Source organism: Lissotriton helveticus, chromosome 11, assembly GCF_964261635.1.
Source record: "Lissotriton helveticus chromosome 11, aLisHel1.1, whole genome shotgun sequence".
In the NCBI taxonomy this organism is placed as follows: Eukaryota; Metazoa; Chordata; class Amphibia; order Caudata; family Salamandridae; genus Lissotriton; species Lissotriton helveticus.
In genome coordinates this window covers 1,039,561,445-1,039,579,917 of record NC_136072.1, presented here as the reverse complement: position 1 = coordinate 1,039,579,917, position 18,473 = coordinate 1,039,561,445, and the positions used below count along the sequence as shown (strand labels likewise).

The window sequence follows — 18,473 nt, the reverse complement described above, 5'->3', positions numbered from 1 at the left end:
CAATACAAAGAATTTATATTCTATAATGTACCATAACATTAATAAAGCATCATAGTAATAAAACCCCCATTTCATGAATTAATAGATTGGAACTCAATACTCTGTGTTCATACATCTGTAACTGAGCAACTCAAAACTACTAGCCATTCAGAAACCACAAACTGGAATTTCCCTACAGCATGACACAATCTCATATTTTTACTTTTTTTAATTACTGTAATTAGTTCACTAATGCAGCGTGACTGTGAAATTCTAAAAACAGGAAGTAATAGCCTCATCTTATTTTATCAAAGCATGTGAAAAATACAATTTTACGAGGTAGACACAATGAAGCATATTCACAGTTCATACATCATGTTCTGTAATATACCGTAAAACTGATTATACATCATGCTACTAAAAACCCCACTTCATGAATAAATAGAATTGTTCGTCAACACTCTGATTCTGCATCTGTAACTATGAACAACACAAAATGACTAACCATTCAGAAACCAGACAGGAATTTCCCTACCGCATGACATAATCTCATATTATTTGTGTGAATATAATACCCAGGCAAATCTCTAATAAACACTAGCACATGAACAATGGCATTTGCCAAATAAGGAAAAAATAAATAAAAGAAATAAAAGTGATCAACAAACGTTTGTGCACATTGGATACATTTTAATTATTACTACACAACATAATTCAATGATAAAAAAGTTTTTGTACATTAATGTACATACATGATCAAATATTTCAGCATTCTAGCATATGCATAAGTTCAGACATTTATCAAATATATTTAGACTGTAAGTAAAAGATGGTTTCCTGTCAACATCCAATGCTAGTGTTTATTAGAGATTTGCCTGGGTATTATATTCACACAAATTGTTTGCCCTGACCCAGGAAGTTGATCCATATCAGGGGGTCCTTGTTTTGTTTACACAGGATAATCTCATATTATTACATTTTAAAATTAAATCACTAATATGACGGACCTGTCAAATTCTAAACACAGGGAGTAACAACCTCTCCTTATTTTATCGAAAATTGTGCAAACACAATTACATGAGGTAGAGACAGTGAGTCATATTCACAGAAAGAGCAAATGCAGCTATCCTCCCCGACCTGATTAACCAAATTCCACTTCCCATCCCAGTTAACCTTCAATGCCCATTTCCTAATGATAATTCCTTTTAGATCACGAATTGTCCAGTTCCAGCAAATATGGCTGGATGAACCCACCCTAATCTGACTCTATTCAGTGTAGCAGGTTATATCTTGTTTGCACGTCTTCTAGGTCACTATTCCTAGAGCTTTCTTTTGTCAATCGTTTTACTATTTGTTTCTGCTGAAGTACAGGCATACTTTGCAGATATGTCCCTGGTAAAATACCGAGTGAGTCTTTTATAGGTTGGAGGTTGGCAGCCCATTGGAGTGGATCCTTCACGAAAAGATCTGATTTAATTATTTGCCTCATAGAGACTTCATCCGACTTCGAAAGACTGGTCCAATAATGATCTGCTTATATTTTTATGTTATATTGTTAAGGTCCAGCTCCAACCTCACTGTTCACAGAGCCTCTAGGCAAACCAAGTCATCTTTTCCTAATATTCATTTATTTGATCTGCAACTGAGCTATGACATGTTCTTTACTGACAAAACCTAACAACCATACCAGTGGCGTAACAACAGCCCCTGCGGAGCGAGAGGGGCCCCTGAGCTCCAAGATGCCCCCTCCGGCACTGAGCAAGGGTGTCAGGCTCCTGGTTTGAGAGTTGCTAACTGAGTCCAGAGTATAGAGGATCCCTGATATGTACTTTGCAGGCAGGCCCCCTCAAGTTTCATTACACCACCAAACCATACAATAGTAAATTTGCAATTTTTGCATTATAGATCTCTCTTAAAACTTCAACAAACGTGTGCCCCAGAGCGAGATCCAGCCTATGTAGAGCACCTGTAATAGTCTCAGATCGAGCTTTCTGATAGTCTGTGTGAGCCTTTAAAGTTCAGGTTCCATCTAAAAGGTAGGCCTAAATATCAATATTCTTTTACCACCTCTACTTGATTGCCACTTAGCCTCCACCTATGCCTGATGTTCTGCACTATTCTTTTCAAGAAGACCATTCCTTTAGTTTTAGACGTATTTATTCTCAGATCATTAGCCTTACAATATTCTTAAACCACATCCAGTTGCCTCTGAGGGCCAACTGACATAAGGTCCAATAGCACTGTGTCATCGGCATAATACAGTGACGAAATGGCCTCTGCCCCTAATTTAGGCGGAAATGAACAAACCTGATTAGTACTGTCATTGCGTCGGCAATATAATGTGAGCAAAGTTGACAACAAATTCACCAGCATGTAATATGAGAACACGTGGCTTATTTTCTGTTAGTGGACATCGGGGAAGAATTTGGATATGGATGATGTTTTGTCTTTAATTTCTCACCTAATTGATACAGGGAACTAACTACATTCCTACAAATGTTATCTGGTGCTATTGTACCATACTTGAACATTCCCAACTATACCCTTCCTCTCTGATTGTCTATTCTGTCTCCATCCTCCCATTAGAGCTCCTGCTCCTCAGTGGGAATTGAATCTTGTCCTACTCTCTCTAATGTGTAAACCATTTTAGCCAATGGCTTCATGTGATACAGATTTTGCCTGGGAAGAACAGACCTCTATAGGGTGTGTCATCATGTATTCAGTATATATGTGCTTCAACCAATGCAGCAATGTGGCTACTGCCACTGTTGCTAGGTGAACAGTCTTCTTTAATAAAAGTGATGAATGAAAATGAGGGGCCAGGGGGTGTTGCTGCTCTTTCAAAGACTCATTTCACTGCTCTCACGCAGATATTTGTAAGGCAGTGACTGGGCCACTCTCTCTGGACGCGTCTTCAGGACACGATGTTCTATGCAGTGTCTTCTCACATAGTGGGCCTGTAAAATGAGATTTATAACCAGTATTAGGAAGGGAGATCCGAACATGAGAGCAAGGTGAAATGATCTCATTTCAATGGTATTACAAGACCACGCTGTCCCTCCTTCACTACATCCACCAATCCATCCCCTGGTGGCCTATGCTGAGCTTCAGCAGACCTTTGGTTGATAAAGGCATGGAGGAAGGGTGTGGGGAGGATGGTGACAGAAAGGTAGAGAACACAGCAAAGGTGTGTGGATAGACTCGTGCAAGGGGTGTCTCACAACAAAAATGTGAAGTAACGGTGGTGTCTTTGAGAAAAATGTCCCAGTCCTGCCTGCTGGGGCAGGCAGATCCTTACCAGTTGTGAAAGAGAGTGGGCAAGATCTAGAATCTCATGAAGGTAATATTTCCTGCTTTGAAAAATTCTGCGCTCCCCTCTTTATGTTTTCACAAGTGTCAAAAAATGTTTGTTTCGTAGTAATGTATCATGAGCTCCCCAACAGTACTATAGATCAATGTGTTAATTATACTACACATATTGCTGAAATGAAAACGCGGTTCATTAAAAGGGGTTTACCAAGAAAACTGACCTGAGGACCCAAAAGTTTCCTCTACATTTCAAATTGCCAATGTAGAAACACCCACATTCACACACTGAAACATCCATAGATACAGTCTCACTGACACTGTCTCAGACAGACGGATATACATGTACATAGACACAAACGCACACAGAGGCGCTGGCAGACACACACAGCTAATGTCATTGTCTTAAAATATTTATTTCTATTTCTTTGATAGTTATTCATATCTTTTTCAGGTTTTCTGTTAAACCAGGATGTAAAGTGTAGCCGAAACATAAACGTGGAGAACTGTACAATTCCAGCTCTTACTCTTTCTACGTACTACAATGTTAGCATTTTGGAAGTGAGTGATCTTGTACATAAGAAAGCAAATGATTAATGTGTTCTTATTTTAAATCACGTTTAATTAACATGTAGTTATTGTTGTTGATGGGAAATCCATATTTTGTTTGTATTGACATTACTTGTTATCGATAACGTGGCCTGGATGGTAGAGTGCTGCTGGACTGTAGCACCGTACGATTATTGTGTGGGAATACAACATTATTTAACATAACAGGACATTACCATTTAATTTGTACAAGATAAAAACAAAACTCTGCAAAAATGAATAAGCTTGACGTGGTTCAAAAACCGGCTTTTACTTTTGCAACTTAATTGTGTTTGCAGGTGTTATTTATACAGTATTACATGTTTCTCTGTTTAAGAAACTTGACAAGATGGATACTAATTCATCCTTGCTAGCACTCAAACTTGTAACCTTCTGATCACAACATGTGTCAGCGGCGAGCGTGGCCGCACTGAGCAACCTGCTGGCGTAATATCCTGAGCTTGGCCCATTCTCTAGGGATGCTCCAGTTTTTTCCCATGACGATTTTCTTAATATAAATATTTTCTTTTTTTTTCTTTTTGACGGACTGGAAAGAGTTAACATTGAGGGGTAGCATGGGTGAGAAAGCAATGTGGGGGAGAAGCACATAAAGGGTGAGCACATAATGGAGGGCGCGGGTAGAAGCACATGGGGAAAGCGAGCGAGAAAAACGGACCATGGCAGTGTGAGGAAGAGAAGTACATGAGAGAGACAACTGGAGAACACATGCACTCCAGCAGAGTGATTAACAAAAAAGAAAAAAGTAGTGCCTGAAGTGGTAGAACACAAGTGATGCGGATTGCTCTGGGAAAGGGACAAACACAAGAAGAGAAAGTAAAGCCCACACAAGCTAACGAATAAGAAGCAAGCAAATGAGGGTAACAATAAATCCAACCAGTGATAAGCAAAGGGTAGGATCCAGCGAATGGTAAGCCAACAGTAGGTCTATTCACAAATGCACAACTTGTGCTGTCTGATAGGTGAGACCTAAAAATTAAAGGCTACAAGCTTTACCAAAAAAAGCTGACACTTTCAAAGCTATTTTAAATGTGAAAATCCTCTGCACACAAGAAATACTACTGTGAGGTTACCCGGTTGACCAGTACTTCATGTTTCAACACGTTCTCTGACGCTGATACATTTTTATTAGTTAAACCTGCAGGACATCCAAACAGAGGAGCTTCTAATCCAGTGTTATTGAGGCATCATCAGTTGGATTTAGTTGAGCACAGCACTATAATTAAAAAGTGATTATGTTTACCATAATATCCTGAATGCCTTTTTGTTTTCAACGTGCTTAATGTTTGAGGCCAATGCTTAATTTGCGCCAGTGGTTGCACTCACTTTGAATCATCAGGCTTTGACCCGTAGTATGAGAGAGAAAGAAATAAAAACAAGAAAGAATGAGTAAGAGTAATTAGGAAAGCAGTGAGAAAGGGAAAAAGAAGCATGAAAAGCCCTGCAAGAGTGAGATGGAGAGACAGGAAGTGTTGGGTGAGGAAGAAAGAATCATGAGGGTAAAAGATGACTAGGCAGCTTTGGTTTTGTCAACCCCAGCACAGATTTATTACTTTTTTCCCCTACAAATTAAGCACTGCTACATACCATTCCATAGTGCTAATGCATGTAGGGCTTTGTGGTTACAGTGCTTCAGTGTCATAACTACCCTTGCACTGACTGCTCACTTCTGTTCAACTACAAAGGATCAGTCCATCAAATGTACCTTCGGCAGAACTGACACAACAGTTCTATTCATGACTGGCAGTACAGGTGGGGACATACAGGTCTGTTCATTATGGGCAGTACTGGTGGTGACGAAAAGATCTGAAAGAGACATGTTAGTGATAGATTCCTTACCTTAGAATATCCCCAGGCGTCAGACTGGATCCGAAAAGTTTTGCTTAGCAGTACCCCTGTGCGCCAGTAGGTGGCGTCCGCGGTTCCGTGTCCGTCGCTGGCGTCGTATGCGCCGAGATGACGTCACGGAGACTACTTCGGCACCACCCACGCGCGCTGGCGTCAGTTCTTTCTTTTTTCGCGCCAGTAAGTGCAGATCCGGTTAGAGCACGTACCCTAGTCGTTTTTGACTATCTTTTTGAGACTTTTGTCTAGTGTGGTTTTCTCTGGTACTAGTAGGGATGCCTGGTTTTAAGTCTTGCGGGTCCTGGCATCGCAATATGTCGGTGGTGGACCCTCATGACTCTGTCTCTACTGCCTGGAGCCCGACCTTGACTCTCGGTCCTGTCTGGACTGTAGGGCTATGGCTCCGAAGGCCCCGAGGGAAGGGCGCCGGAAGTTGTTTGAAGTTTGGCACTCGTCCCCGCGCCTTTCGAAATCCAGGGGTCGTTCCTGTGATCGCTCGTGGAGCAGTCACCACCACTCCTCTTCCCCTCCGGAATCGGGAAAGAAACGACACAAAAAGAAGTCTAAGAAGCGTTTTTGCTCTCTGACGTCCCCCCATCGGTACCTGGATGCAGACGAGGGGGACAGGTGCTCCGCCCCTGTGGCTCCTTTGGAGCCTAGGAGTCCCGCGCCCTACCCTCCTTACCCGGGTCCGTCGGCGACTCCCGCAAATGCAACAATTCCTTGCTGCCATGGACCGCCTGTTTAGGCCTCGGGCTCCCGCCGGTGCGCCTTCGAGCCCTGCGGTCCCGTGTCTGGATCCTGCTGCTCTTTCGACGGATCCAGCAACGGCGCCTCCAGCGGTTCCGGCCTCGGCCCCAAGAGGTCCCATGCTGCCGGCGCCGTAGTGGATACCGCTGGTTCCGCACCAGCACCGGTTCCCGGAGGGATTTGTCCCCGCCTGGGATCCAAATTGGGAACCGGCGCCGGCTCGGCCCCAGCCGGCGCTATCCCGGCACCGTTTCTTCCTCCACCGGTCCCTGCCCCTCTGCCGAGGCCTGTGCCTGCGGCACCGGCGGAGGAGGATGACTGGGAGGGGTTTGAGGACCCGCTTGCTCGTCAGTGTGATTCTGAGCAGGACTGGGTGGACGACTTGGAGGAGGCCGGTGGCCTCGATGTCTCCTCTGATCCGGGGCTTGCCTCCCTCCGCCCACTATGGAGGAAGGCGCCTCGTATACGGTTGTGCTCCATCGGGTTGCGGAGGTCCTCAACCTCGATCTCCCCACGGTGACCCTGAAGACAAACCTCCTCACTGAGGTGCTCTAGCCGGCATCCACTTCATACTGCCCTTTAATGAGGCCCTCACTGAAGTCTTGTTGGGCACTTGGTCACGGCCCGCCACGGGGGCCCCTGTGGATAAGAACGTCGCCAGGCGTCATCGCCCGGCGACCCTGCCTTTCTGACCTCTCATCCCACACCCGAAAGTCTGGTCATTCAAGCTTCTACGTCTCAGAGTGCCTTTCCCACGGTTCCGCCGGATAAGGACTCTAAAAAATTGGGGCAGTGTGGCAAGCGGTTGTTCTTTTCGGCCAGCTTAAGACTGCGGTCAGTGAACACTGTATGCCTTCTGGGGCGCTATTCCCACGCGGTGTGGGATACTGTTGCTGAGATATTGCCTCAGTGTCCGGAGGAGGTCCAGGCTGTGCTGTCTTAGGCTGTGGCTGAGGGTAAGGACGTGGCTAGGTTCGTCATTCGTTGTGGCTTGGACACGCAGACTCCCTCAGTAGGGCAATCTCTATGACCATGGCACTTAGTCGCCACGCCTGGTTGAGGTACACCGGGTTCTCCCTGAACGTCCAGTGGGCACATCAGCAGGGCAACCTGTCCTATCTCGGAGGGCACTGCACGACACTTGCGGAGATGGCTCACGAATCGCGATTGGGTCAATGGCAGATCCCTCTCCCTTCCCTTACCGGAGCACCCAGTGGTGACAGATGCGTCCCTCCTGGGATGGGGAGGCCACTTGGGAGAGGCGGAGATCAGAGGTCTCTGGTCTCCGGCGGAGTCCCGGCTCCATATCAACCTTTTGGAACTTTGGGCGATCCGACTTGCACTGAAAGCATTCCTTCCCTCTGTCCGGGGAGGTGTAGTGCAGGTGTTCACGGACAACACCACTGCCATGTGGTACTGCAACAAACAGGGCGGGTGGGGTAGTGCACCCTATGTCAGGAGGCTATGCTCCTCTGGACATGGCTGGAACATCAAGGCATTACCCTGGTGGTTCAACACCTGGCAGGTTCTCTGAACTCCAGGGCGGACAAACTCAGCAGCCGGTGCATGATGGATTACGAATTGCGTCTGAACTCGGACGTGGTGAAAGGTCTCTTTCTGCAGTGGGATGAGCCTTGGTTAGATCTATTTACCACTGAAGAGAACGCGAAATGTCATCAGTTCTGTGCGTTGGAATTTCCAAGGCGGCACTCGCTCGGCGACGCCTTTCGTCGCGAGTGGAGTTGCGGTCTGTTGTACGCCTTTCCGCCTATACCACTTCTGCCCAGAGTGCTGAAGAAGATTAGGCGCGACTGGGCCCAAGTCGTTCTTTTGGCTCCGGATTGGGCACGAAGATACTGGTATCCGGAGCTACTCAGCATGGCGATCGATCCCCCAATCCGACTGCCCCTTCGGGAGGATCTTCTGTCACAGCAGCAGGGGATGGTCCTCCACCCAAACCTGTCCAGCCTCCACCTCCATGCGTGGAGAGTGAGCGGCGACAGTTGACAGCTTTCGATCATCCTCCTGAAGTCTGTGATGTCATTCTGGCAGCCAGGCATCCCTCCACAAAAACGGTATATGCCTGCAGGTAGAACAAGTTTGTGGCATGGTGCACAGCGAAGGCTGTGGATCCCCTTTCTGCCCCTCTTTCCGAGGTTCTTTAGTTCCTTCTTTCTTTGGCCCAGCAGGGCTCTGCTCTGGTACTATCAAAGGTTATCTTTCGGCCGTTTCAGCCTTTCTACGGCTTCCTGATCAGCCTTCTCTTTTTAAGTCCCCGGTTGTTAACCGCTTTCTGAAAGGTATTACGCACATGTTTCCTCCCGTGCTGTTCATCATGCCTCAATGGGGCTTAAATCTTGTCTTGACATATCTGATGTGCTCTCCCTTTGAGCCCCTTCATAACTGTCCTTTGCGTCTTTTCACTTTCAAGACGGCTATCCTGGTAGCTATCACCTCTGCCAGAAGAGTGAGTGAGCTCCAGGCCCTTTCTTCCAAACATCCTTTCCTTTCAGTTCATCCGGACAAGGTGGTTCTGAGGACTCGTCCTTTTTTCTTGCCTATGGTTGTCGCGCCCTTCCACATTGGGCAAGCCATCACTCTGCTCACCATTTTTCCGCCTCCGCGTCCTTCCAAAGAGGAAGAGAGGCTCCACCGTCTGGACCCAAAACGTGCGCTCTCGTTCTATCTGAAATGCACGCAACAGTTCCGGGTGGATGACCAGCTCTTTGTTGGCTACGTGGGCGCCAAAAAAGGTCAGGCTGTGCACAAATGGACCATCTCTCGGTGGGTCGTTCTCTGCATCAAGGCCTGTTTATTGTTAGCTAAGAAGGAGCCTCCTGTGGGGCTGCGTGCCCATTCCATCAGGGCAATGGCAGCCACTACTGCCTTGGGATGCGGCGTTCCCTTGCAGGACATTTGTCAGGCAGCTACGTGGGCATCGCTGCACACATTTATCAAGCATTACTGCCTGGACAGTCAAGTCTAGAGAGATGGCTTCTTTGGCCGCTCTGTTCTCCGTGACTTTCTGGTGTAATCTTGTTCGCAGACCCACCACTGGGGTTGGTATTGCTGGGCTATCTATTCCAGGGTAAGGAATCTATCACTAATGTGCCTCTTTCAGATGCACAAGTTACTACTTGTGTAACATATACCTGTAAGAGACATTAGTTAGTGATAGATTCCTTACCGCCCCACCCATCCTCCCCGTTCTGCGAACTGATTACTAGGGTTAAGGCCATCCCTTTCAGGGCCCTAGTTTTCAATGCACCAGTGGTAGGTATTTTGCATGGCTCTGCGTTCCTGGCACGGAAAGCAGTGTACAAAACTGATGCCAGAGCGCATGGGTGGTGCCTAAGTAGTCTCCGTGACGTCTTAGCGGCGCAGGGTTACTGCTAAGCAAAACTTTCCGGATATAGTCTGACGCCTGGGGATATTCTAAGGTAAGGAATCTATCACTAACTAATGTCTCTTACAGATATCTCGGTACACAAGTAGTAACTTGTGCTTATATACATCTCCTCCAGTAATTAAAGTTACAAATAGATTATTCTCATCCAGAACTGCCAGTGATCAGCAGTTATATTTATCTCTGTCAGTACTTGCAGTTAGTTACAAACAGTTGTATTCATCCCAGGTGGCACTGGCACTTATAAATGGTCAGTTTCATAGTGTTTAGAACTGACAGTTACATATGGTTACATTAACCTCATGCAGTACTGCCACTCTTAAGCAGCTCTATTAATCTCTGGCCGTTACAAGCAGTTATGTTGATCATACTCAGTACTCACAGTTAGGAATAGTTATATTTATCTTGGCACTACAGGCAGTTAAAAACAGTTCTGTAAATCTCACATGGTCCTGATTTCTACCAAGCGTGCAACGCCTATTGGGCTGAAAGGGCTTCAACTTGTATTGGTGTCTGTCACAGGGAAAGCCAGGGCGACGTACATTTGGAGAAGATAGTGTCGGAATAAACATTTTCTTTTCTCCGACGGACACCTTCAGCTTATCTTGCTGCTGGAGTGACCTAAAGAAGGGGATGGGGTCAGAAGTGATTCACAACATCTAGGACAAAAAATCCACTGTGGGCGCTCAAATTGTTCAAGGCAGTGTGCTTTACTGATACGATTGTTTTAAAAGGAGACAATCCTTGCCCATTAACGCTGGTATGTGAGACTCATCTGCATGCACTTCAAAGTCAATCTCTGCTTCCAAGCAAACAAAACAGAAATCAAGTGTCTTGACTTGCAATTGCATTTAAATAGTGCTTACTACTCGTGAGAGGTAATATGCTGTAAATAAATGCTTAAGAGGGAAGAAACAGTTTTTTATTTTTTAAATGCTATGACTAGGCTGTCCTGTTTTCAGTTTCTATTTTTGGTAAATTCTGGTGGTTTTTTTTCAGTGTTTTCAATATCTTAAAAAACAGTTGTTATCAGTGGTTACACATTTTCACGCCACTAAAAACAACAGAAAAAGTGTTTTTCCGGTGTTTATGGAACGTTTTGCTTTTATCATTGCTTGCTTTCTGCACTGAAAGAACATGGTATATAGACAGTGTACGTATAGTGTATATGAGGTCCAAAGAGATTTTTGCAAATTAATCTTATTGTAGTACACCATACAATACTTCTTCACTGAGTCTTTGGTCATGTGCGCTCGCGCTTTCCTTCCCATGTAAACTTCTGTGAAAAGGCCCTCTCAGCATTCATAGCCCCTTGGGCTGAGAATCGTCAGCTAAGGGACACAGTTGGGATGACTCTTTCTTTGATGCCACATAAAGCACAAAATGATAAATATTTGCGTTTTAGTTCCCTGGGCATAAGAAAACAGTGCACCAGAATGGACTAAAAAGCCAATAGCATCCCTCATTAACTCTGAAGATTGTAAAGATGCTTTCAGCATACCATCTAACAAGTGGCAAGGATCTCCTACAGGGAATCACTTCAGCTCGGTTATCAATTTTGACAGGTCATCACACAAATTTTTTATTTACGTAGCTGAATCACTGCAAATACAAACAATATCACTCCAATCTTTGTTGAACTTGGAAAGAACCTTTTTTGCAGAGCATAACAAGTGACACTGCGTTCCATGTTTTCCAAAAGTCTGGTGTCACATTTTCACCACTATCTCAGATGCTTGGTGATATATATACTTGTCGCTATACCTTGCATTTAATGTTTAAAGCCTGAGGTGTTGGCAATTCACCTACTATCAATACTGACCCACTAGAAACTATGGTCTGATGTATTAAGGGTTTTTACCCATTCTCTGTGGGTAAATGTGACGACACATATTAGGAAAGAAATGCAGCCAAAATATCAAATATGAGTTTGATATGTCCTGATTCTCTACAGTTTATAAAATAATTAAACTAGACCTAAAAAATGAAACTAAACCCTGCATCTTTAGACCAAAGGCCATAAAACTGAAAAAAGTAAAAGAAAGAAGAAACAATATTTTAGTGGCATCCCTAAAGAACAAAACTCAACCAGAATAATGTTAGCCAGGCTTTCTTTCTGCTAGCTTGTATAACAGTTACATTTTATTGACCCCTTCAGTAAGAACAAAATGACTCTTTCACTTTCTTTTTCCTTTCTTTGAATGGCATTTAGTTTGTGGTTGTGCAGGTGTTTTTTCAGTGTTTATATGTTTTCACCTGTGAGGGCTATTTTTCTTTCAGTGGGGTTTTATCAGTTATTATAGGTTTAAACCTAAAACCCCATAGCCTAGCTATGACCATTGGGCAGTTCAGACTTTTCATCAACAATAGCATCATTGATTTAGAATGGGGGAAAGGGGGCGTTCTAAAAATACCAAGTACTGATTAAAAACATCAGAAATTAAAAAATGATGCTGGCAAAATAGGGCTAGGGTGGGCAAAGGTGGTCAGTGGGTAGCCGTCCCTATCCTCTGGGTACAATGATACAGGCTGCCTGTCGTTTTTTTACTTGTGCAGTTTTATATAGAGCTAACCCGGCCTAAAGGCATCAGGATGCTTTACATGAGCACATGATTCCATTACACAAAATCAGATTTGATTTATAGGCACAAAGAGATTAAGTGATTTGTCCAGGATCCTAGGATGTTGAGTTGACGCTGGGATTCAAACATCATTCCTCAGTTCCTAAACATTCCAGCTATTAGGCCACATCTCATCAGTTAGTATTAATGTCACTGGCGGCTGGTGATCTTAGAAAGTGGAGGGTGTAATACCGCCCATAAGTTCACCCATTTTTTCGAGATTCGTCTCACTCATGCCCAATCCATCTCACATTGAGACCCAGATTAATACATATTTTGCTCTGGGTTTGTATCACAAAGGTGACGCAAACCTGTGCAAAATGTTTTTTTAAGGTACTTTCCGGCACAAAACCTGTTTTCCACTGGAAATTTGCCTGAAAGTAACGCAAATCACTGGTTTGTGTTACTCTGAGTCAAGGGGGCATTCAATGGGTGGTACATTGGTGTTCCCATACAATGACCCATGTTTTTTTACGCAAACTGAATCGACTAACAATAGTAGATACTGTTTTGTGCCAAAAAATCAACACCACTTGAAAGCAGATGTTTTAAAAGGAGAAATGTTTTTATTTCTGTTAACTTTTCCCATTTTGTATGTGTCCTGCACTCTATGGCACACATCCAAAGTATGAAAAGTTTAAATTTATTTGAAAAGCATAGTATTTTGTACTGGAAGGCCACCCAGTAAAAAACCTATGCAAGAGTCACACAGACACCTTTGCACTAATATGGCACAATGATGTGTCTGTAGCACTCAGCAGCCTAATTGTGCACTAGCTCTAGGGAGCAATGCCGGACTGGCTGTACCGGGCATTGAGCATTTCCCCGGGAGGCTGGAAGGGTGATGGCAGGCGCTTTTGTTACTGGGGTACCGGTTTTGTAGTGGTGCAAACGTATAACACCTTCTAAAACCAGCAGTTTTCAGGCAACAATAAGAGTGCCAAGATAACTCTGGTGATTAAAGTACCTGCTGGAGAGAGAACAGAGTTTTGTCTAGTGGCAGTTTTGCCTCATCTTAGGTAGCGCTGAGATTTAACATGCCTGCTGCAAAGAACGTGTACTATGCAAATCACAGGACAGTATTTTATGTGCGATGCTCAGTGGGATACTGCTTTTGTCACAGATCATTTTGTTACCATGCAGTTCATAAGTTACAATCATAATCTAGCACAGTGAGCTATGAAATGCGAGCAAAGAGCTGCATGCAAACTGCATGGTACAGGGTAGAAAGCTATGTTTTTTCCCCAGTCTTTGATTATCCTAATTTTGCTAAAAAGAGTTTGTTGGGGTAGAAATAAAGGTATTAGTTAAGTCAACCCTAACCACTGTTACATTCTGAATCATCTGTTTGATTCTCCAGACCAAAAGCTCTTAAAAGATGGATAAAATGTGAATACTACACCTTGTAGTCCCCTTTGTTTTATGTAACATTTCTCTAGACTGATTTATACACATATGATTCATTGTCTCTGTATGTGTGTGTGATGTTACGTGCTCCAACACCCTACACTGCTAGGAGAGGCAATATAAAACAAATAAAATAATACGGGATAGGAGCTATGGAGAGATGAGATGCACTGTTGGGAATCAATGAAGAACCTCAATAAAGATTGCCATATCCTAGTGCACTGTAAGGTCTTCATTTACTATGCTATAAAAATGAATACAATTGAATATATAAAGACAAATGTGCTGTAGAATGCACAGTTTTTTCGATGTTGTCCCAGGTTTTCTTGGGGGAGAACACCCCCAAGTCCCATTGTAGCAGCCAGGCTCGCTCGCAGTGCACCCTATGGGGGCTGGTCTAATAATATTTGCCAAGGCTGATTGGGTTCCCAGTCCGGTCCTTCGTGGGAGAGAGCAGGATAGTGCCGTATATCAACGGATGCAGTAACTTTGGGTGCTGCGCGGAAATTTTGATTTTGATAGTCTCTTTCCCCCGACTCACTCTAACTTGCACTCTCTCACTTGCTCATTCCCACTCATACTCACTCCCACTCACTGTTACATGCAAATGTACTCACTCACAGATTCTCATGCTCACTGACTAACACAACTACACATATTCAGTAACCCTGGTGCAACTACACCCACTGCACCATTGATAGCTTTAGCCGCAACGCACTCCACTCTTTGGGCCATATGTATCAGGCAAATTGGCATTCGCAAAGGCCAAAATTCACAGAATTTCGGCCTTTGCGAATGCGAATTTGCTAAATGGTATGTATTAAGCAAAATCTGGTGCAAAATAAGGAATCGCAAAATTTGCGATTCCTTATTTTGCAATTGCATTTAAGGAATCGCACATTTTGCGATTCCTTAAATGCAATGAATGAAGCAAAAACAATTTGCAAAATGTCCTTAAGGAATCGCAAATTACCACCAACTAGTAAGTTGCGAATTCCTTGAAAAATTCAAATTTTTGCATTTTTCAAAGTGCCATGTGATGCACATACATGCCCTTAGGGCATGTATGTGCGCCACATGTGCACCCATGCATATTTCAGGGGTGCAACAGGGTGTCCTTTGGACACCCCTGCACCCTTGAAATTATTCTCAATTTGCGATTAGCAAATTGTGAATCGCAAATTGAGAATAACTTCCTATTCATTCCTATGGGCCTCCTGGCCCATAGAATTGAATGGGAAAGTATTCCTTAATTGCGATTTGCAATTTGCTAATCGCAATTAAGGAATTTTAAGAAATCGCAAAAAAATGCGATTTTGTACATACTTACCTATTTGCGATTCTCAAATAGCGATTTCTTAAAAATCGCTATTTGAGAATCGCAAATGGGTATCTTGATACATATGGCCCTTTCTCACAACCTACAATCATTTATTTATTCTAACACACTCCTACTCCTTCAATCACTCCCTCGTACTCACTTTCACCTATTTTTACACACTCCCAAACTCCTACTCGCACTTTCACTCTCATTGACACTCAAACACACACTTTCACTCAATCCCATTCATGTTCAATTACTCACATACATTGATAGCTTGGAGTCCATGATGATTCCGAGGTTTATTACTTCATTTGATACGGCAGGCGGTGTTCCCAGGTCATCAGGCCAGGTGGCGAGTGGGTCATAATTTTTCCAGTTCCCAAATGTGAGTATTTCTGTTTTGAAAGCATTCAATTTGAGATGGCTCCATCTCATCCATTGATCCATGGTTCTGAGACAACTGAAAATTGGCGAGTTCTGAATGTCTTTGGGGCATTCCAGTTGAAGTAGTATTTGCGTGTCGTCTCCATACTTATAGCATGTGAGTTGAAATTGATTGATCAGTGCCAGTAATGACTTAATGTACATTTTGAAAAGCATGGATGAGATGATAGTGCCTTGAGTGACCCCTGCTTTGTAAAGTACAGTTTGGGCGATAAAGGGGGCGGGGGGGGGTATGGATAACATTAGTGATGTTGTGAAGATAGGATGTGATCCAGTCTAGAGCAGTCCCCTCTATTCTTAGAGTCTTTGCATCAGAGTGTCATGGTCAGCCATGTCAAAGGCAGCTGAGCGGTCCAAGCGAAGTAGCACAGCAACCTAGTTCCAGTCAACTGGGTTCTTAAGTTGCCTCTTCCAGAACGGAATCCCGTTTGGAAGTCTGAAAGTACGGCATGATCTTCAATGAATTGTGACATCTGGACTAATGCTGCTCTTTCTATGCCCAGGAAAGTTCCATTTATAATCGGTCTGTAGTTGTTGGTGCTCAGCGGATCCAGGTTTGTTTTCTACAGTAATGGGCATATGTATGACTTTTCTTTTTTTGGAAATATTCCGGTAGTTATTGATTTGTTGATGATTCTTCTTACTGGTGTGGCAGCAGAGGTTGTTAGAAGAATTGTCTCGAAGGTTTGTGGTGGACAGGGGTCAGAAGGGCTGCGGCAGGCCTGCTTACTTTGACCAGGTCCATATATTCATTGTGTGAAATTTGTTGGAAGGAACTTAGAGGCTGGGTTAGAGTATTCTTGGATGGTTGTTTTGGAAAAGGGTCAGTGCTGGTGGTTTTTATTTGTTTTAAATATGAGTCTAATGTGTCTGCTTTGACCGTGTAATGATTTACCAGTTTGTCTATGAGATCTTGAGTAACTGGAGGAACTCCTTCAAGGCAATGTGGTTTACAAAATGTTGTGAGAATTTTATAGAATTCTTTATTTGCACATTTAGCATTTTGAGTTCTGCTGAATAGTACCTTTTCTTAGTTTTTTTGATAGCTGACTTGTATAATCTGTTAAGTTTCTGTAGGCGTAGTTGTTGAACAGAATGTATTGTGTCTAGATCTGTACTGGATGTTAACTGTGTTTCTAAGGGTTCCAAATAGAGTGTGTTCCACGGTCGATAGGTGGATGCACGTAAGATGGTTTTAGGTGAATTGCTTTGTGTTGTTTTATGTTCGAAAGCAAGCTAATGGTGAGCTGGCCATGTGACTGGATTTATTGTTTGAAAGGTAACTAGTTCTGTATTAGCAGACATGACATCTAGGATGTGTCCAGCGATGTGTGTGGGTTTGTGGATAATCTCATGTAGGTTCAGTGTGTTTAGGCCAGTGATGATTGGTTTTGGATGGGGCATGTTGCAGGGCTCGACAAATCCACTCGCCCGCTCACATTTGAGAGGGAGAATGGATGAGGACGAGCTATTTTTAGGTCTTACTCGCCTTTTCTGGCGAGTAGGAAGACAAACTAACTTTAGTCCTCTGTCTTTGAAAACGGAGCAAAAGTGACAAGATAACAAGATTTAAAGGCATTTTTATTGCTCATAAAGGGACTGGGCAATAAAGATGCCTTTAAATCTTGTTAACTTGTCACTTTTGCTCCGTTTTCAGAGACAGAGGTCAAGTAGGTTGCAGTTGGGTCGAGGGGATTTTCCAAGTTACTAGACCTGCAGGACTAGTACAATTTTTCAGATTTGTCGAGCCCTGTGTTGTGTTTGTCAAACCAAATGTTGAGGTCACCCAGAATGCTAAAGTTGGAGTGTAGTGTTATCAGGTTTGAAACCATGTCTGGAAGTGTGTCTAGGAACGTTGCATTGCTAGGTGGAGGTCTGTAAAGGAGTAGGACGTTACAGGAGGGAGATGGTGTTGAAATGCATCTAGTGAAAAGGGCCTCACAACCTTTTATGGAGATGTCGTCAGCTTTAGTAATATACAATGTTTGTCTGAATACAACAGCTAGGCCATCTCCTCTTTTGCCTATGCGATTTCAGCAATAGTTTAATATCCTAGATGAACGGCTTCATGCAGAACTGAAGCCATATTATCTCCCAACCATGATTCAGTTATGCAGAGTATGTCAGGTTTTGTGTCAGTGAGAAGGTCGTAGATGTGATGTTTGTTTTTAGATAGCAACCACGCATTTAGTAGTAGACAGTTTAGAGAACGAACCTGCTTTGGTGATAGTGTGACCATGTTTTGTGGAAGAGTGAGCAGTATTTTGGGGCTTGGGGCAGGTGTGTCCTTAGTGTTGGTATTAGCTGTATGAGGATAGCAATCGTGTAGCTGTTCTGTATTTTGTTCCTTGTCCAGCAGGCTAAGAAGGCATTTTGATGTAGGTGGTGGAGATAGTGGTTTAGAGTGAGTTGGTGAGCTGTGTTGTTTTTGTAGTGTAACCTTGTTGTGCAGTAGGCATGGAGAAGTGAAGTTGTGAGGAGTAGCATGTTGCTTATTTCGTTTGCATCTGTTTAGGGAGGAATGTGTATGAGTTAGGGGTGGTGGTGCAGCATGTGGGTCATGTAGTAAGGTTATAAATTGTCCAATGGATGAGAGGCGGTTAAAAGAGAGTTTCTGTTTTGCTGTATATGTGTTAGGTGTGGGGGAAGAGAGAAAGCTTGGCATTTTACTTTGTTCATGGTGTGTATCATTTGTGTAGTTGAGTTGAGAAGGTGAGAGTACGTGCATGTTTGTGATGGAAAGTATTATGACGTGTTGTCTGTGAGAGATTTTGTTGTGCTGGTG

The 18,473-nt window shown here is 43.7% G+C and overlaps 1 protein-coding gene across 1 annotated transcript in view; it reads left to right on the top strand.

Moving 5' to 3' along the window:
- Positions 1 to 18,473, top strand: part of TCTN1 (tectonic family member 1) — a 242,824-nt gene that overhangs the window by 77,378 nt on the left and 146,973 nt on the right. The window contains exon 6 of the mRNA XM_078667480.1: positions 3,740 to 3,846. Coding sequence (XP_078523606.1) covers positions 3,740 to 3,846 — 107 coding nt within the window. The remainder of the gene's footprint in view (positions 1 to 3,739; positions 3,847 to 18,473) is intronic.